Raw genomic sequence first — 20,241 nt, forward strand, 5'->3', positions numbered from 1 at the left:
GGGGGGTGTTCAAGGAGCAGAGACCCCAGAGTGATGCCTCTCCTCTACAGCTGCTGCTGGGCTGCTCCTCCAGCCCTGTGCAGCTGAACTTGGGAGCTGAAGCAGAGTCCCTGCACAGAGAGCAGGGCTGGCTGTTCCACAGGAGGGATGCTCTGTGGAAAGATGTGCTGTCCTTGTCCCACTGTGTGCCATGCTCTGCAGCCCTCCGTGTGCCACCCATGCTGCAGCTGTCGAGGAGGAGCCAGGACACCTCGCTGGGCTGCAGTCAGTGTGACAAACTCCCTGCCTGGTCACCTCTGGAAAATGAAGTCTCTGTGTGCCTTTGTGTGTGTGTGTATTGGGGAGAGTTATGTTCAGGGCACTCAGAAGAAACATGTAAGAGCTCTCCAGAGTTTATGGGAGGTGTCTTTGGCCTCAGTGAAAGAAGGAACTGGTAGCATTAGGAGAGGGTAAGTACTCTGTTGTTAAGGAGTGGTGGTGGGATTGTTTATTTTTCCTCCCATAAACGTTTTTTTTTAAGGTCCTAATGGAAACTAAGCAAAGTATTATTCCTCTAAAAGCACTATTCTTTAAGTAAACCAGACTCACTACTTGAAACATTCCAATGACATATGGTGGCAGCAGGGGGATGGCCGAGATGTGGACGGGCCAGGTATCACCGAGATAAAGACCCACACACAGAGACAAAGGCACAAGGTGAGAGGAGAGGGACCCGTGCCCCAGGGAGAGGCAGGGCAGGAGGGAAAACAGCACATTCTTCTAGGGGTGTAAATTTATCCCTTTGATAGTTACCTTCAACAACCTTACTATTCCAGAGATCAAACTGAAAGTGTCAGAACCCTCCCACAGTCTCTCTGACTGCAGAGGTCCAGACAGTTTTCCCATGTCCTGGTGGCTGCAGGGCAGTCAGGTCCTCCTTGAACACCTTCAGACACTTCAGTGCCATCAGCACCTGCACCTCAGCTCACTGAGCTCAGTGTGCCAGAGCCAGGGCAGGGCACAAGCTGCTGCCCATGGCACCAGAACAGCCGTCATTGCTGTGGGGCACCAAAGCACAGCCTTCCCTGATCTTGTGAGGGGGCATTTTTTACCATCTTCCACCTGGCAGTGGAGCCCCATGCTGCAATAGATGTTCATCCAGTTGGCATCCTGGTTCAATAGCTTTTAGTTACTTCTGCTATTTTTTTTTTTTTTTTTTTTTTTTGTAAATTATTGTCTCATCTCTTTATTTTCCTCTGTGACCCAGCACATGTCTTGTACCTGGGCTGTGCCCCAATGGCAAAAAGAAGGAAATGAAAAGAAACCACCTGTGTTTTGCACATGAAAAATGAGTCCACAGCTGTCCTTCTCCAGCTGATAATGCAGACAAATGGGGGCTGTTTGCTATGTAGTTCATTACTAGTAATAATAAATTGGTATAGTTATCATCAATTTAAATGTGAGGTGTTGGGGTTTTTCTACAGGCTTTGCAGGTTTGGAGATTGGTGTATTCACCTGGATTTGTTACACTTCATTACTCTGTAAACTTTCCTCTTTTGCCTGCTGCCTCTTATTTGCATCTCACAGCATCTAAAATATGTCTTCATCTGGTAAAGATGAATGCTAACCTAGGCTCTTGTTTCTTCCTCTCTAGTGGTTTATTGTTATTTATTGCTGCTCATGATATGCTGGCGTCTTTCAGCATCATTAATTTGGATTTGAGAGATGGGAAAGGAACAGGGTGGGGGTACATCCATACATGGACACACATCTATACTTTTTTCTTTGTCTTCCAAGACTCTTAACTTGCCAAAGCCTGTTCAGAATTTAGGGAAGCTAGAAATACAGAATTATTGTCTGAAAAGAGAGTTTCCCATGCTATTTCTTGCCTCTACTGGATGGGGATTAGGAAAATAACACTTATTGCAAGATTTGGCATAAAATTATCATCTTTGGCATTTCTTTTGTAGTTTAGCCATCTGTTGGATGACAGGGTGGTCAGTAGAAAAAAGCAATAGCATGTTTTGGGAAAGAAAGCAGCCTTAGGAAAATACATATGTAATTTTGAGGCAGTTACATCTAAATCCCTAGGAGCTTAAAATACAGTCATCCCTGGAGCAGATAGTCTGGTGGGCAGAGTGCAGGTTACATGTTCAAAGTGATGTGACATCTTTGCTCTGTCAAATGGGCTTTATGGTACAACCCTCACCTAAAAAAATCAGATTCACTGTAATAATACCAAAGCAGCTGCACGTGGGCTGTGCCTTCACAATGGTTCAGTGTGAAATGCATCATAATTCCTGCATTATATACTCCAATTCCATAATGAGCTAAAAGGACATATAGGAAAACACCTCCTTTCCCTGCCATTGGCCAAGATGGGGAGATGTAAATCACACAGCACCACACATTCCAATGAACATGGGCGTGCAAGGTTTTTATGTGACCACCCCTTTGTTAAAATGCATTACCCTGCAGGAAAATGGCAGAAACACATCGAAAAGACCAGAAATAATTGACTTCTGCCCTACAGAGAATTGTAGAGCTGTAACAGACCTAAATCTCTAAAATCCTGCAGTGCTGCTTTTTGAGGTTCTGCTGTTGGGGCATTCAATGATAACATCATACTTCTTATGACATTACTCTGAGATTTTTTTTTTCTTCAGAAAACATTTCAGTGTTGGCAGTAAAGCCAGACAGATCAACCGTCTGGTTACCTTTAGAGCTCCATCACTAACAAACCTGGAAAACAACACCTTGGGCAGCACGAATGCATATAACATTGTCAATACTTCTCCTGCCCCCTCTAGCTTCACCCAGCTGTTTTAAATAGTGAGGAGAAATTAAAATTCTTAAAGCCTTGCAGGATGTTTGGATTTCTGCCCTTTATTTCCACTTATATGCGCCATAGCTTGAAAATTTGCCCGTGATTTATAAATTCCCCCTTCAGTTCTCTTTTTAAAAGCAGCGACTAGGAATCCCGGCAGTGAGAAGGATCTGGGGCTGGCTTCGCCCATTGCCCATTGCTGCTCGCAGCCTGCCCGTGAGGATCGAACCGGGCTTGGCGTTTTCTTGTGCCCGATGACATTATGCAATTACACGATGATAAACATCATTCGGGAATACAAATGCGAGAGGTAAACAGCTCGGGGCTCTTTATTAGTTTATTCCAGGCGATCTTTCTTGTTTTACTGCCCGGCTCCTCCCCCTTTTACAGTTTTCTGCTATTCTTTACTAATTCTAGTGATTTGAGAAATGACCTTTAACCTACGCAGTTTGCAGACTCCTAAAGGGGATAATTGAAATGCCACAGTAAACCAAAGGCAATAAAATATTATTTACTAGGCATAAAACTAAGGTTGGTCTTCTTAAAGAAACGAACAGCCCCCTTATTCCTTCCCCCCTCCCCGGACCTGGTGCTACACCTAATTTATAAATTCCTCACCAGGCGTCCCGAGGAATGACCAGCAGCCCGGGCAGGGAGGATTCCTCACGGAAAGGCTCTTTGGGTGTCAGAGAGTAAAGAGAGCTGCCGGGAGCGATGCTGCGGGCTGGGGCCGGGGCGCTCAGTGTCGCAGAGCCCCGGGCTGGTCGCGGTCCCTCCGGGGGGCTCGGGGCTCGGGGGCCGTGGGGCCCGGCGGGGGCAGCTGGCCCGTTCGGTCACCGCCGGTGCCGCCGCAGGCTGCGCTCACCTGTGGGCAGCGCCCCGCGGGGCGGACCAGCCCTTGGCTCGGGAGCAGGTGGGCACGGCTCGGCTCGGCCCGGCCGGGATGTGCCTTGCCCCCCATCGGCCTCCTGAAGGGATTCTGTTAGCGCTGGAATGGCTTCGGTGGAGTGAATGCATTTATTGATAGCGGAGCTGCTCTCGCAGCCTGGTTGGATTTCCCAGGGCTGCTTTGATAATGTGCCCCCTCCCCCGCATCCCCTCGCGGACCCACAGTTGCAGACGGATGCAGGGGAAATACTGCGGAGTTACGGCGCGGCTGGAGGAACGCTCCCATTTCCTGTGCCTGGGTGCACACGGGACGGGAGAGGTGCAATAAAAACCCGAGGGCTGCAGAGCGGGGAAAGAGCGGGGAGCTGGCAAAGGGTCCGCAAAGCCCCTCTCCCCTGTAGCTCTCATTGGGTCTCACTTGATTTAACCCAAACAGTTTTGTCAACAACTTGCCAAATTTACAGCGGCAAAAAGCCGCTGCAGAAGGGGAAACACGAGCCGTCGAGCTCGCTCCGTCCCACTTTTGGCAGGCGGCACACGGAGCATGCGACAAGCAGGACTTGTCACCGAGCCGCCCGGCAGGAGCGCTGGGCCAGCCCCTCGGCGGGGCCATGTGCGCCGCACATTGTGCGCACATGTGTGCGGGGGAGAGCGCCGCGGGGCCGGCCCGGCACAGCCCCTGGCTGTGCACGGCTGTGTGTGGGTGTACATGGGTGCGCATGGGTGTACATGTGTGTACATGTGTGTAGATGTGTGTTTATGGGTGTACATGTAGATGTGCGCATGGATGGAAACGGGTGTAGATGTGTGTATGAGGGTGTACATGGGTGTAGATGTGTGTATATGGATGGAAACGGGTGTCGATGTGTTTGTGGGTGTACATGGGTGTAGATGTGTGTATATGGATGGAAACGAGTGTCGATGTGTTTATGGGTGTACATGGGTGTAGATGTGTGTATATGGATGGAAACGGGTGTAGACGTGTTTGTGGGTGTTCATGGGCTGTAGATGTGTACATGGTTGTACGTGTGCCCCCATCCCGGCCCGGTTCGAGCAGCCGGTGGCGCTGGAGGGGCCGTGCACCCCCGCACGCACCCCGCCGGCCGGGATGAGCGCACGGGGCACAGCTTTGCAAGAAGAATTTGCCCTCGCCGGGCCTCTCGCCGAGTTTGCAGCAAGAGTGGCCCGGTGATGCAGGGCTCAGCGTGGCGGACGGGACGGGACAGGGAAGGGACAGGGCAGCGGGCTGAAGCGGAGCGCGGCGCTCGCCGCCCGCCCGGGGCTGCGCAGGGTCCCGCTCGCTGCCGTACAGCTTTAAAATCCAGCCCCGTCTGCAATAGGCCGGCCCTGGGCGCATGCGCTGCCGAGAAAGTTTTCCAGCTGCCGTTGGCTCTCTTAAGTTTTTTTTCTTTTCCTTTTTTTTTTTTTTCTTTCGCAGTTTTAAGCAGCGGGGTGAAGAGGAGCGAGGGAGAGTCGCGGGGGGAGCGGGGCCGGCTGCAGCGGGCGGGGGCAGAGCCCCGCGGAGGAAGGGTCGGCTGCCGCGACGCCGCCTGCCCCGGCTTGCTCTCCCGGCTCTTCTCCCGCGTATCCCGCTCCCCGGCGCTGGGCGCCTCTGGCACCGATGGATTGGGGGAGCCGCAGCTCCTGAAGCCCGGACTGCTCCCCTCCCCCTGCCCCTGCTCGCCTTGCAGGATCAGTCGCCCCGTAAGACAGGCACACGCGTGCACAGCCCCCCTCCCCCTTCCCGCTTGTGCAGAAAGTTCTTTTTTCTGTTTGGGGCTTTTTCTTCTCAGTGTAAAATGGAGGGAGCCGGCCCCGGGATGGCTCTGCGGCGGCGGACCCCCGGCTCTGCACCGCGCAGCCTTTAAGCAAGGCAAGGGGGGCGGGCAGGGGGGAGCCCTGCACCCGCTCGGCTCCATCGTCCCCCTCTGGCGGGCCGGTCCGCGGAGCTGCGGAGGGGGCGGTCGGCGGCCCGAGCGCCGGCGGAGCCGGGTGGGAGCGCGGGGAGCCCCGCGGCGGCACCACCTGGGCTGGTGGGACGGATCGTCGCCCGCGGCGCTTTCGCTGCCGCTTGTGAAGATTTTTATTTGCTTCCGCACAATCACGCCCACGGGCGCTGTGTGCGTGTGTTGGGTTGGCTTTTTTTTTTTTTTTTTGGCTTTTTTTTTTGGCTTTTTTTTTTTTTTTTTTTTTTTACCTCCTTCTTCTGCTGGTGGAAAGCCCTAATTACTGCGATTGCTGATGGACCTTGGAAAGAAGGCTGCACTGGTGCCCCACTCCGCAGTCGGACACGCTCGGTTTGCGCCGGACAGGGCGGCCGCTCGCCCGCCGCCCCCCGCCAGCTCCGCGGGCCCCCGCGCTCCCCCGGCCGCGGCTCGGGACGATACCGCCCGGCTCCTGCGAGCCAGGATTTTACTTTCGTCTCGCCGTTTCTCCTCCTGCTCCGCTTGGATTACTTGGCTGCTGCCGCTGGGCGATCCCGCGCGATGGAGGTGAGTGCGCGGGGCTCCGCGCCGCGGGGCCGCGGGCGCGCAGGGTGGGCTGCGCTCGGCGGGGCGCGGGGCCCGGCGCGGGGCGGCCTCTGCTCCGCTGCTCCGCTGCCGCAGGGCGCTCCCACCTCTCCGCTCTCACCGCGCGGAGGGAGAGCTCTGCTCCCCACTTGGGAAAAGCTCTTGTGTTTTCTGGTTTTCCTTCTCCTTTTAAATTTCCCCCCGAAGAGAGGCTGCCCGCCGCAGGGACACTTGCTGGGCTCGCTCTGCCCGCCGCGTCCCGGTGCATCTTTCTGGCAGCGGCTCCTAACGCGAGTTTAAAGACATCTTTCCAAACTTCCCAAACTTTCCCGAGGAGGATCGCTATGGAGGAGCCCAACGTCGGCGCTAATGGTGGCCTGTACCTTTAAGGAAATCTGGCTGGGGGCCAGCGGAGGACCCGGAGTCAGCCACCCCCCCCCACCCCCCCCCCACCATTTAATTTTATTCTCAGTTTCTGGAGATTATCACTCTGCATCTGCAGCGGGTCCCGCCTGGGTCAGCGCGGAGGAGCGCGGCTCCTCGGGGTCCCCTTGGCGCTGCGAGGACTCCATGTTGGAAAGGCTGTTGGCTTTTTGTTGTTTGTTTGTTTTTAATTGTCAATTGTATGGTAAACGGGCTGCGCTCGGAGGGTCACGGGGAGTTCAGCGGGACCGAGGAGCGAGGCTGTCCCCGGGCGCCGAGGGAAGGACACGATGTGCCTTCACCCCCGGGAAAACAACCCCTTTGCGCCTCCGCTGGGGAGAGCTGGGCCGGGACCCGGCCAGTGCCTTTCCCTGCAAACGTGAGACGTGCTCTCGCTCCTCCAAATGGCTGTGAGGGCGCAGCGGGGAGCGGGGGGCGGCCGGGGGGTCCCCGCGGAGCCGCTGCGCCTCCCGCGGTTTACAGCCCCCCGGAGCCGGGCTCTGGATGCCGCCTGCCCGCTGGTAGTGCTCCTAGAAAACCAGATGCCTTCGCAGGCTTTCCAGACACCCCGTGTAAAACAGGATCAGAGGCGATCCCGCGGTGCAGGATCTGTAAAAGCCTCTCTTTTCATCTCGGCAAGGAGCGCGGGCTCCGCATGGGGTGCGTTAAATACCAAAACCCAATCTCCGCGGCCCTACAAAGTTGAACACGGTGCCTCACACTCCCGATCTCCAGTGCTCCGTGCTGCTGGGCAGTCTGCCTTTTTTTGTTTTCCTTTTTTTTTTTTTTTTTTTTTTTTTCTTTTACTATTGGCTTTTTCTTTTTTTTTTTTTGGTGGTGTTCCTGGTGGCACCTTGTCAGCTGCTGCGTGCAGCAGGGCCGGGCGCTCCCTCGGCGCCGGGCGCAGGTGCCTCCCCCGCCTCGCAGCCGGGCGCAGTGTCCGCAGCCGGGGCGGCGATGGCAGCGGGGCCGGGCCCGGCGGAGCTGCCGTCGGAAGGGCAGAGCCGCCGAGCGCGGCCGCCCCCTGTTGGGAGCGGGCCGCCAGCGCTGCCCGGGGCGCCGCCGGCGGGCCGGGGGCTGCGGAGCTCGGGGGGCTCGGGGGCACCCGGCCCTTGCAGCGGGGCAGTGCCTTTGACCCTGCCGGCCGCGCCCTGCAGGGGGGCAGCGCCCCATCCCGGTGCCCCGTCAGCTCGGCGTGCCCGGGCACACCGCTGGGCCGGGCACGGCTGCCGGCGTCCCGCATGGGCACCGGCGTCTCCGAGCTCCTCGGGGCTCGGGCACTTCCGTGGCGCTTCTTTGTTCCTGTCATTACTTCACGAGTAGCAGACGAAAGGAGCCCGGCGCTGTCGCTGCTGGGTGTCGCGGGGGCACACCTCGCTTCGCCTCGTCCCTCGCTCTGCGCGCCCTCGGCGTTCGCACCTTTGCCGGGGCCGAGCCCCTGTGGGGCGGGCGGGCTCTTTCTGCTGCGGAGACCGGCCCCCATTTGCCCACCCCCAGCAGTGGGGACTCGGGGGGGGCTCATCTCTCCCGGGCAGGGCATGTTTAAGCCGCACGGCGCGGGGAGCAGTGTCGGGGAGCGGCGCATGGGGGTCCCCGCGCTGCCGCAGCTTCCCCGCGTGTGCCCGGGCAGGTTCCGTGTCCGGCCCCGCTGCCAGCGCTCCGCTCCTCCCGGCCCTTCGCAAACAGAAATAAATTAGAATTAAGAACACCTTCAATTCAGCGTTAAGGGCCTTTGGAGAATGAATAGGGAATAGGGAGCCCCCAAGTGTCGGAATGACCTTTTTTTTTTTTTTTTTTTTTTTTTTTTTTTTTTTTTTTTCCTTCCGAGGGGAGGGGAAATAAACCCCAGGAATGGCTCTGGGGAGCGAGTGAGAGAGTCCCGTGTGAGGACCAGACGGTGATCGCGGGACCTGTCGGGGGAAGCGTTTGACTTCCAGGGCGGCAGCCCGGTTGTTGCAGGCTCCGGGTCGGGACGCGGAGCTGCTCCTTGTCGCTCCCGGTACCTCCCCGGGCCGGTCCCGGCCCTGGGGCTGCCGTCGGGGCCGTCACCGCGGTGCCAGCGCGCAGCTCGGGGCTGCCTCGGCGATCGCGGCGGGCGGGAGCCCCGAGATATTTTAGGGGACGACGGGGGAGGGCAAGGACCGGCCGCATCATCCCCGGGAGGGACCCCTCGGGCATCGCTCCGCTCCCTCTCGGGCTCGCTTGGTGAACCTGAGGCCGCCTTTCGCCAGCCGCGAGCCTTCCGTGTCCCGGCGCGGGCAGCGATGGGGTAATGCCCGGCCCGGGAGCCGCGGGTGGCTCTAGCCCGGGGCAGCGGGGATGGGTCCCGTGTCCGGAGCAGCTGTCGCGCCTGGTGCGGTGCCGTGCCGAGCCGTATCGCGCCCGGTGCCGTGCCGTGCCGTGCCGGGCCGTGCCGTGCCGTGTCGTGTCGCACCCGGTGCGGTGCCGTGCCGTGCCGTGCCGTGCCGTGTCGCACCCGGTGCGGTGCCGTGCCCGTGCCGTGCCGTGTCGCACCCGGTGCGGTGCCGTGCCGTGCCGGGCCGGGCCGGGCCGCGGCGGGCGGGGTGCGGAGCGGCGGGGCCGGGACGCAGGGACGGGCGGGCGGCCCGGGAAGGCGGTGTCCGGGGAGGGGAGGGGGTGCGGGGGTGGGTTCTGCCCGGTGCAGCGGGAGCTGCGACGTGCCTGTGTCTGGCACCAGAGCTCGGCGGGGAGAAGGGCCGGCGAGTCAGAGTCAAGTTAAAAGGGGCCCGGAGACTTCCGTTGTTTAAACTTGAATGCTCGAAAATGGTCTGAGAAGCAATAAACAATCTGATCCTTTTTCTCCCCCCTCTAGAAATCCAGTGCAGTATTAATCCACGGAGGTGCTGTGGGGACAGTTGGCAGTACAATGGCTTCTCAGTACCTCGTAGTGGCTCTGGCCGTTTTCTCCTCTTTTACCCAGGTTGTAATAGAAGCCAGCTCTTGGTGGTAAGCATCTCGTATCGACTTGGTTTTGAAAGGGGGTGTCAAGATTTGCTTGCTTCAATGTCTCTGTGCTTCTTCTGTACTTTGTTTCTGCCGGAGTGCGGCCGGAGCGAGGCAGCAGGGGAGAAGCGTGCTGGTTGGAATATGTTGTGTAGGAAAAGGAACGGGTCTGTCGAATGAGGGTAAATGTGCAACATCTCGTCTTGTAAAATACAGAATTTAGAATGCTGTCTGGTGGATTCTCTATGAATTTTATCATCTTTAAATTACTATAATTGTTTCTCTTTTAAAAGAGACATTTCAATTCCCTTACCTTAGATGTTTTACATGTACAAGGGAAAATGCTGATTTGCAAGGAAAAACTTAAAGTTTCAGTTTGAAGTTTTCTGTAACTGAAATGTTTACAAATATATTTTGTTACAAAGGAGTACATTTAAATTCCTGCTTTGGCAAATTATCTCTATAGTGTAAGATGTTGAGAGTTCTTCAAATAGGTGTTTCTCTGCTCTTTCCAGTGATGCCTTTTGGACTAATAGCCACTTTTTAATTGAAATGTGTAACGTGAAGAGCACTTTAAGAATTAAGAAAACAAAGTTGATTTTGTTTAGAATGACTATGCTTGCTTGTATGTTTCTGTATTGTCATTTGGAAGAAGCTAGAAGTAGGCTGTAGCAAGTTTCTAACTTCTGGCTTGCTAAGGGTTTCCCTATTTGTTTATAATAGATCAGATTGAAAACCCCAGATTTATATATAAAATATGTGTTAAGACAAATTGGGATTTGGAGAGCTTTTTTCATTTTTGCTTTATTTGTTTTCCTGGCCTTGCAGTTGTTTGGAGCTTCTGTTATTTTTACTGTGTCAATTTAAGCTGGTAAAAGGCTGCCTAGATGCAGGTCTTCCAAGTCTGTGTGACATTCAGTCTCTAACGTATGGTGATAACCACATGGGTGGAAACTGGTAACTTCTGCCCTGTTCTTAAAACAAAAGTTTCATATTTAAGTGTCTGGAGTTTTTCTTCACTTGTTAACAAAAACAGTTGTATGCTCATGTATAAGATACAGTTCTGTTTGGGATTTATGGATTTATTTTTAAAAATTGCTTTATTTTATTTTGAAATCTTCTGTTTATTAATGCAAATCTTTCTTTGTGCAGGTCTTTAGGGATGAACCCCATGAACCCCATGAACCCTGTTCAGATGTCAGAGGTGTATATTATAGGAGCCCAGCCCCTGTGTAGCCAGCTAGCAGGGCTTTCCCAAGGACAGAAGAAACTCTGCCAATTGTATCAGGACCATATGCAGTTCATTGGAGAGGGTGCAAAGACGGGCATTAAGGAGTGCCAGTATCAATTCAGACATAGAAGATGGAATTGCAGCACTGTGGACAACAACTCTGTTTTTGGCAGAGTCATGCAGATAGGTAGGAAGCAACATCTTTATGATTAAACTCTTGTCTAAGGATATGTATGGCACACACTGTTCTGCACTTGAATCTCTTGCCAGGTTCTTACTGAGTGCTGTATACAATCAAGTGTTTCTAAAAGTTGGCAAAGGAGTTGGATTATTTTTAGCTGGAGGTGATTTCCCACCACTGTCCAGCCATATGTCTTGGAAAACAAAGTAGGAATATATATTTGCATATGGGAATAAGGGAGAAAGGAAAATGAGGCCCTGAAATCTCTTTTTTAGAAAACCTGAGACAAAACGAAGGCAACCTACAAGAATTAAAACCATCAGCGTCTTGTAAAATTAAAGATGTCCATGTCTAGTTCCAAAGTTAGCAGCTGGATAATAAATCGCTCCTGGTCCAGAGGTTAACTGAAAATTGCTGCTCTGTCGATTAGTGTTTATAGGCAATTCCTCCTTGCTTGTTTCCAGATACAGGATTTTTTTTTCTCTTTTTAAGGAAAACGAATTTATTTTTAAATTACTGTAGCAGGGTAATTTTCATGAGATCAGTTCTATCGTGGTAGAATATGTGATTGTCCTTGTAACTGACTTTTAATGAAATCACATCACTGGAAAGAGACAGGTTCTTGTTTAACATCTTATCACAATTTGGTGGACACCCAACCCTGTCAGATCCTCTTTGAAATGGCCTTCTCCAGAGCTCGTGTGCTGCCTGCCTTTCCTGACATTTAAGGACCTCATAGTATTTTAAAGCCATTGTCAAAATTTTAACCAGTGCTGTTGAATGTGGTCCATGGTGAAACTTTCCCCTGACTTTCTCAAGTCAGATTGCTGGTTTTGTGAATCAACTGAAAAACCCCCTATTTTTCTGGGTGACACTTGTGATCTCTTAAGCAGTGAGTGGTACACTGGCAAACACAACACTGCTTTTTAGTTGGAGTTGTAAAGTAAAGCTTTTATGGCAGTGATTTTCTGCCCTGCTTTAGAAAAAGAAAAAGTTTTAAAATCGATCTCAGTCTAGGTTTGTCTGTAAATGGGCTGACTCCAGTTAAAGTTGAAGGAATACATCAATTCACATTTGGTCTCAGTTTTTGTTGGAGATTGTCAGAGAAATAGAAAAAACTCTATTGCATAAAGTACTGAATTAAAACATTTGATTTTAGATAAACAACCTTCCCTAGGCTTTTTAAAGCATTAACCCTCCATAGAAGGCTTTTTTTTTTTTACCTTACCCAAGCAAAAGTCTAAAAACATGAAAGCAAGCTTCTTCTGTACACCTCTCTGTTCTAGTAATCTAACAAATGTCAGAACATTAATCTATTTAAAATATAGGCCTTCATCCTTCAGCCCTTATTTATTATCCAATCAAGTGAAAATTAGCTGAGGGTGTGAAGGAGTGTACAGGATGGGGCCCATGATTTGTGGTGTCTGTCTCTGGAATCGATGTTTCTGCCCTCCCCAGGTATGACAGATCTATTTAAAGGTGGTTCCTTTCAAGTTAAATAACTTTGCCGCACCCTTTTGCTGGATGTGACTGTATTAGCTGATGTCTACACAGCAATTCATCATAATTAAGCCACTTATTCTAATTGCAGATGGAAGCAAGGTTAATAGGCATATTCAGGAGTTAGAGCATGAAGAGTGAACTCACTGAGAGCGAGGAAGGAGGTGTAGCAGTTGTGGTATTTCACGTTGACCCTCGGTAATCACCAGCCGGTGTTCCTGTGCATGGAAGGAAAAGTGGGCACTTTCAGAGCCTGATTCCATTGACCCCAGGCTGCCATGCCCTGTGTGGTGGGCAGTGGGTAGCCCTTGCTCCCAGCAGTGCAGGAGGGGCAGGCTCTGAGTGCACATTGTTGGGAGATTTTGCCCCGTGCCCTCGGTTGCGCCCCAGAGAGTTCCCGGGCACGGCGCTGCCCGCCGGCACAGCCACGGCCCCCTGTGTCAATGCACAGCCTTTCTTCCAGCATTTACCCTGCAGTTAGCTAAAGCTGTACAAATAAACCTGCCCTTGGCTTTGGAAACTTGCTCTGTGGCTTGCTGAACTGTAAAGTTTTAGGGCCTGTGCTATGCACTGCCTCCTTGGGTGCTGGTTCCAGGTGGGGCACGGTGCTCACTGCCATCCCTGGCTTTGTGGCTGCACGTGGGCTTTGCACACACAGCGAGGTGCTAACAGGAAACAAAATCACTGCATCCTCCCCCCACAGCTCCGTGTGGTTGGGGTCCAGTTTATTCTGCCCTCAGCCTGCTGTTGAATGCTGCTAAAATGCAAGACAAAGAACATTTTGTATCTTATGTTCAGGTATAAAAAAAAAAAAAAAGGTTCTGTTCTTGCAGACTTATTCAGATCAAGTGTAAAGCTCAGTGCCTTGCTCTGTGGGTGGCTTCCTACAGTGTGTGTATATTGAACAGTTCCATTTCTATGTTTTATATATATGGGAGAGAGGGGACTCGAACGTGTTTGGAATGTGTGTTTGCTTGCCATGGCTACAATAGAGAGAAATCCTGGACTGTGGGAAAAGACAGATATGTTTGACAGTGAAGGAAAGCACAGTTGTGCCTAAAGACTGAAAAAAGAAGAAAAAAAAAAGAAAACTCAGAGTAACTCATCCATGTGGAACCATCACTCTTAATGTGTTCCTGGGGTTGATGACTTGAGGCAGTGTTGGCTTGAAGTGTACTTCAGCAGCTGATGCTATTTTATAATTTGCCTAACTGCTCAAGGAGGGAACTTGCAGGGCAACTCTCCTTCCTGTACCCAAGCCTTTCCTTACTCCTTCCCACTAAGAGTAAGTTCTTTAAAATTTGTTCCAGGGTAATAATAAAAACTAGTCAGAAATAGTTGGCTTTATGAGTTGAAATCCCGCAATAAGCAGCAGAGTGAACCATGTGAGAGCATGAGCTAACTAAACATGAAAAGAACAAAAATGGAACGGAAGAGGCGAGTCCTGTGGTCCAAAGCAGACCACGTTTCTTTCCTCTCAATATAGTGGAAATTTTGCTTAAGGAATTAATCCAAAAATGTGTGTTACAGAGCAAAAGGGAACATTAAAATCTCTATGAGGTTCCCCCTGCTATAGTTTGCAGTAGATGCAAGGCCTAAGTCACCACATCAAGCCAATGTTTTTTTTTTTTTAACTGAAAATGCTACTCCTGTAACCCTTTGTACCCACAATTCATGTAGATACTTCCAAGAGCAGGTGTCTGTGAGTATAGATCATTGTAAGGTAGCAAAGTGCTTCGGATCTTCCTTAAGTCTCATCTTTCCTAACATAAGATTTCTGATTTTTCCCAGTTAAACTCAGCCTCGATTACTAAAGTTAATCCAGCGGATGACAGCTGTTGTATTAACAAAGCTGCTCTGATCATGGTGTCATCGTGATGTTAAATATGAACCAGACTTCAAATTATTTATGTTTCAGAAGTGCTTGAAAGCTCCTATAAGATTTGACCTGTCATGATATGTCTCGCACAAAGAGATTTTGCCTAAAAATGTTGCTGTCTAAATATACATGACTTGCCCAAAAATGTGGCCTCTTAAAGACCTAATTTTTCAAAGGTTCATGATGTTCCCTAAGTAAAATCACGTAAAATCAAGATTAAAAGCTAGCTTGATCTATTGATTAGACTAAAGATTAGGAATAAAACTTAAATCATATAAACAGAAAAGAAATATTTAGTCTATTTTCAGTCATTCTGAGAATCTTGGAAAAGACCCATTGGGATGATGTTTCTTAAGGAGAAAAAGAAAAATTCAAGTGTTGCTGTCTCGTGCAAGTTTTGTGCTTGTTTATCTGTGAGCTTTGCTTGTTGTACTCAGAACTTGTGGCACCCTTGGAAAAGTGATTGGGGAAGTCAGACTTTAATGGGATGGGATCAGATACTGTCAATAGGATGGTATGTGGCCATGTCTTACGTTAGCGGTATTGCAACTTTTTCTTAACGAAAGTTGGAAACTTGAGGTTTTCCATTTCCATTTAAGGGCACCAGATGCAGGAGAAAACCTTCAAGGCCACCTTGTGCCAAGGGTTTTTTCTTCCCTGTAATTTGTAAAAATTATTGTCCGTGGGCTCCCTTGCCGTATTCGCAAGAGCTGGAGCGGTGGATAATAACCAGCACAGGTTGCTGTTAGTTTTAAATAGTCTCTCCAGAAGTGTCTGGCTAATGTGTAGGGTGGAAGGCTGTGTGTTGTTCTGCTGCCTGATTCTTTCGATACCAGGAGACTTGGTAAAACGCTTGAACTTTAAATAAGTTGGAATAAGTGGGTGAAGAGCATCAATCACGTTTGAGAAGTAGTAATTTAAGAACTGGACTTTTAAAGGTTGTATTTAACATCTCTTTCTCCTGAAGGACAGGGAGCCTGTTGCCCTTCCCTCCCTCACACGCAGGCATGGCTGCTTTGGCCCCGCGTGAGTGAGGAGTGATTTCTGCCCTTGACAAGCTGTGTGTGCTCAAGTGGCTGGGGTTGTTTGGTTCTTTCAGTGAGGCTGTTTTGGGCAGCGTGGTTCAGGGTCGCTCTGCCTCCTGCTGCGCGGTGAGCCTGGTGTGTGTCGCTAACCCGCCGTGTCTCCGCAGGCAGCCGGGAGACGGCGTTCACCTACGCGGTGAGCGCGGCCGGCGTGGTCAACGCCATGAGCCGCGCGTGCCGCGAGGGCGAGCTGTCCTCGTGCGGCTGCAGCCGCGCCGCGCGCCCCAAGGACCTGCCCCGGGACTGGCTGTGGGGCGGCTGCGGGGACAACATCGAGTACGGATACCGCTTCGCCAAGGAGTTCGTGGACGCGCGGGAGCGCGAGCGCGTGTACCAGCGAGGCTCCTACGAGAGCGCCCGCATCATGATGAACCTGCACAACAACGAGGCCGGCAGGAGGGTGAGTGTCTGACAGCGGCTGTCCCGCTCCTCAGCCCTCCTTTGGGAGACCCATGCTGTGCTGGGCACAGGGCAGCCAGCACGGCTTGGCTTTGCTTTGATGCGCGGAACGAGGAGAGGGCACATCCGGGGTGTGGGTGGGTTGGTGTTGCTTTTGGTCCTGCTGCTTTCCTCCTGGGGCAGGCTGGGACCAAAGCGTGTTGTGTTTCCCTCTGTATTGTTTCATGAAAAGTGCCCTGCTCGCTGTGGATTCTCTGTAGAGCAGGGTTTTATTAGTTGGTATTTCCAACCAGGGCAGTGTGTGTTGGAAGGAAGAGGGGTGTGCTGGGCTTCCCAGGCTGGAATTTTGCCACAGGATTGTTCTGACTTTTTTCCCTTTGCCTGGTCTAAGAGTATGTGAAAAGCTTCTCTATGCTATTAGAAAACATGGTCTTCTGTGGTTGAACATGTCTTCAAGGTTTCTTTAATCTCAAAAATGCTTTAAATGAATGGGTGTAAACTTTTTTTTTAATAGTCTGAATATGAAGAGCCAAAATCATTATTTTCCTAGTGCTTGAAGTGCCAGCAATAGTCGGCTGAGACTTTACACTTGTGTTCTAAGGTAAAGAAGGATGAAAGATAATTGAAAATTAATAGTATTTCAGTGTTAGAGGGGGGAGGGTGTCTGAAAGCAATGGACGGGCCAATTACTATTAGCAAGAAGAAAAATGGCACTTTCACAGTTGCTTACGGGGACTCGAGGAGTTTTTTCCTTCCTCAGCCTCATCTTTGCAGTGCCATTTGGCAGCGTTAAGACTTTGTAACTGCTGGGTGGAAGCTGTCTACAGTATCATCTAATGTGTCAGACCCCAGGATTTTTGGGGCAGTGTCAACACTGACTCTTATTTTATTTGTACAGGGCAAATGACTGAGGTTTCCCTGCCAAAGCTTTGTAAAGAGGATATTGCTATGTAGCTCTGACTCCCACCCATAGGTGTTTGGGGGTTTCTTCTTGGATGAAGTCTCTCTTCCAGAGCAGTATTTGGGATAGGAGGAGGATGCCGAGCCAAGAGTAGACAATCAGCTGCAGCTGAGCCAGGAGCAAGAGGAATCTTAACTCTTTCCCTAATTGCAGCCTCAAGCAGAGATCAATAGGGAGAGTAACTCAGATAGAAAATAAGGAGATGTTTTACATTTCTCAATGAAATAGCAAAATCCTTTGCTGGCGTGAGAACGAATTCCTAAAATTTGAGCGCAGCCTGAGTGATGCTGCTGTCTGTGTGCTGTTGAATCTGTCTCCTTTGTGGGGAGGGGCTGGTGAGACTCTCTCCTCCTCCTCCTCCTCCTGGCTCTTCAGGGTGCTGGGGGTGCAGGGGTGTGTCAGCTGGCTTCCCTCTGTACTGGAGGAGGGGGGAGGATGCTTGGGTGAATGTTATGGGGGCCAGTGGGAATAGGACACAGGGGTGTAAATGCTCTCACAGCCATGCCAGTCCTTCATCATGGTTTTTGCTTCTCCCCACCTCCTGCAGACGGTGTACAACCTGGCCGACGTGGCCTGTAAGTGCCACGGCGTCTCTGGCTCCTGCAGCCTGAAGACCTGCTGGCTGCAGCTGGCCGATTTCCGCAAGGTGGGCGACGCCCTGAAGGAGAAGTACGACAGCGCCGCCGCCATGAAGCTCAACAGCCGGGGGAAGCTGGTGCAGGTGAACAGCCGCTTCAACGCGCCCACCATCCACGACCTGGTGTACATCGACCCCAGCCCCGACTACTGCGTGCGCAACGAGAGCACGGGCTCGCTGGGCACGCAGGGCCGGCTCTGCAACAAGACCTCGGAGGGCATGGACGGCTGCGAGCTCATGTGCTGCGGCCGCGGCTACGATCAGTTCAAGACGGTGCAGCGAGAGCGCTGCCACTGCAAGTTCCACTGGTGCTGCTACGTCAAGTGCAAGCTGTGCACGGAGATCGTGGACCAGTTTGTGTGCAAATAGGGCACGGGAGAGGTGGGAGGAACTGCAGCCGCCTCTCCCTTTCCGCAGGACTATCTCCACTTTATTTATAGAGTCCAACGAGTTTTCGTCTTCTTTTAAGAAAAAAAAAAATAAAATGGAAAAAAAAAGGGGCGGGGAAGGAAAGAAAAAAAGAAAAATATAAAGGTTGCAAAGAGAAGTGCCTGGAAACCCTCTCTGCGTCCATCCCAGAACTGTGTGAGGCTTATATTTTTGGCAATAATGGAGGAGACTCTGAGAATATTTATTTTACAAAGTTAAAAAAAAAAAAAATTGACTTTTCTTACAAACCATAGAGTAGTTTGAGGGGAAAATCTGACATATGCTAATTTAGATCCATGGAACGTAATACACGTGCAGTAGGCAGAGCAACCATGTAATGTGCTTGGGATGTTAGAACAATCCTTATGGATGTGAGGAACACACAGACCTGTCCATGACTCTTAGGTTCAGACACTAGAAGTTGCTAGAATAGGGTGTATAAAGCTGTTCAGTGCATGTAGGGCTCTGTAAATAAGGGGTATGTTCATCACAAGGTGCGGTGTCATTGCCCACCAAGGGTCACCAGAGGGCAAAGAGTAAAGGATCAGAAAGGCTTCAGCTGCGCTATCCCTGAGTCACCAGGGCTGGTTCCAGAACCAAGCAAGACAGGAAAAAAAACCCAGGGGAAAAAAAAAAAAAAATCTAAGTTGCCTCGGTGAATGATCAAGATGTTGTTGAAGGCAGAGCTTGGCCCCATCAGCTCGTTGTGGCGCTCGAGTGTCTCGTGTGCGGAGCAGCCCTGCCCTGCTGTGAGCAGCTCGGGCTGGGCGCTGCTCACAGACAGCTTTGCTGTCCCAGCCTGGAAAGCCCATGGAAAGGAGACTTCCCCAAATCTGAAAATGCCTTCAAATGGTGTAATAGCTGGCTGGCTTTCAAAACACAGCTTGACAAATAACTCCTCTAATTTTATGTGAGAAAATAAATCATTAGATATCCGCTCTTGGAATGATTGATTTTTATTTTTTTCGCAGATTTTGGGAACGCTTTCACTCAAGGAGACAATAGTTTCATATTTTAATAACATTAACTGACTATTATAGTTCAATGAAACGTCGCAGCAATACCAAATTTATCATCCTATGTCTTTAATACACATGCTTTGGATAATATATTGCAGATATACACTACAACTGTTCAGACTATACTCGAGCAGTTGCTTATATATGGGAGAACTGTGGTCTCTGGTGTCTGATACTTCAAAGCTTTTTGTACATATATATCTTCATGATTTAGAAAATAATAAAACATCTAAATTAAAGGGGCAGTTCATCCCTTATTTTCTTTTTCAGATCTCTTCAGGTGTTTAGATTGATTCTAAGCTTTTGGTGGGTTTTTTATTTTTAATTTTTAATTTTTTTTTTTTTTTTTTTTTAAAGAACTTCTAACATTCAAAAATTTTAAGGATAATCACAAAGAAGTAAGCCTCTTCCCAATTTCAGGACTTCCTTGGGTGGTTGGTAGAGGCAGCACCCTGCACTTGAATCGATACCAGTCTGGAGATTGCTTGTATTCCAGTCTCACATTAAGGGCATTATTGATTATTGTGAAAGGAGACACCTTCCAACTCCAAAGTGTGCTGCATTCGGCCCTTGCTTTTCAGTTTCTGAGCAGAGAATTGTTGTTTGTCAAACAGTATGTGTTCCCCCGTGCTGTGTAGTTACACAGGATTTCATCTTCGGTTCAGATGCCAATTTCCAATTCAGTCTCATCCTACACGTTAAAGAAAATGGTTTTGCAGATACCAAGTGAGGAAAACCTTTCACTTTAGCCTAGTTGTACTAAAGCCTTGACTTTTCACAAGCCTTAAAGCTGTATCATTAAATTCATCTCAATCATTTATCAGCTTCTCAGTGGCGCTTTATTGCTCTTAATTTATTGTACAAGGACATATTTACCCCTCATCTTCAGATGTTTGCAAAGAATATCTTTAAAGTAAGAGAAATAAATAAAGCACTAATTCATTGAATATGTCACTTTGGTTTTTATTGTACAAAAACCATGATCTTTTTTTTCATTTGCTGAATCACCTCATGTTCCTTTTTAGTGACTTCTGTCTGAGCAGAACTGAATCTCATGATCCTAGCTATTAAAACCCTATTTAATGTAAAATATTTTACTTGTCATTCAGATATGTAAATCTTCTATGTCCTTTCCTCTGTTCTGTACATTTAATGTACATATTTCTGTCTTGTGTGATTTGTATATTTCACTGGTTAAAAAAAAGAAAGGATTATGCCATAATTGAAGATAGACTATAAAAATAAAACTTTGGTTGTATATTGGGAAGTGGTTTTAATTATCTTTCAGAGGAGGGTTTGTTAAGACAATGAGCGGAGTTGATTTTTAAA

At 50.1% G+C, this 20,241-nt stretch overlaps 1 protein-coding gene across 2 annotated transcripts; it reads left to right on the forward strand.

Annotated features, from left to right (window-relative positions):
- Positions 1 to 5,204: 5,204 nt before the first annotated feature.
- Positions 5,205 to 20,170, forward strand: WNT5A (Wnt family member 5A). 2 transcript variants are annotated; one of them, XM_056501703.1, is made up of 5 exons: positions 5,205 to 6,186; positions 9,461 to 9,594; positions 10,744 to 11,009; positions 15,575 to 15,867; positions 17,375 to 20,170. In XM_056501703.1, exons 1-5 carry the CDS (start codon positions 6,181 to 6,183, stop codon positions 17,831 to 17,833), a joined length of 1,158 nt encoding a protein of 385 aa, XP_056357678.1. In that variant the 5' UTR covers positions 5,205 to 6,180; the 3' UTR covers positions 17,834 to 20,170. The 2 variants fall into 2 exon arrangements, with proteins under 2 accessions (XP_056357678.1, XP_056357679.1); XM_056501704.1 differs by lacking the exon at positions 5,205 to 6,186 and adding an exon at positions 8,506 to 8,896.
- Positions 20,171 to 20,241: the final 71 nt, after the last annotated feature.

This window comes from Oenanthe melanoleuca, chromosome 12, assembly GCF_029582105.1.
Source record: "Oenanthe melanoleuca isolate GR-GAL-2019-014 chromosome 12, OMel1.0, whole genome shotgun sequence".
NCBI classification, from domain to species: domain Eukaryota; kingdom Metazoa; phylum Chordata; class Aves; order Passeriformes; family Muscicapidae; genus Oenanthe; species Oenanthe melanoleuca.

Excerpts from the sequence above, each read along its gene's own strand:
- WNT5A (XM_056501703.1), top strand. Across the intron at positions 9,595-10,743 it reads ATAGAAGCCAGCTCTTGGTG|GTCTTTAGGGATGAACCCCA; the intron begins GTAAGCATCTCG and ends TTCTTTGTGCAG. Across the intron at positions 11,010-15,574 it reads TGGCAGAGTCATGCAGATAG|GCAGCCGGGAGACGGCGTTC; the intron begins GTAGGAAGCAAC and ends GTGTCTCCGCAG.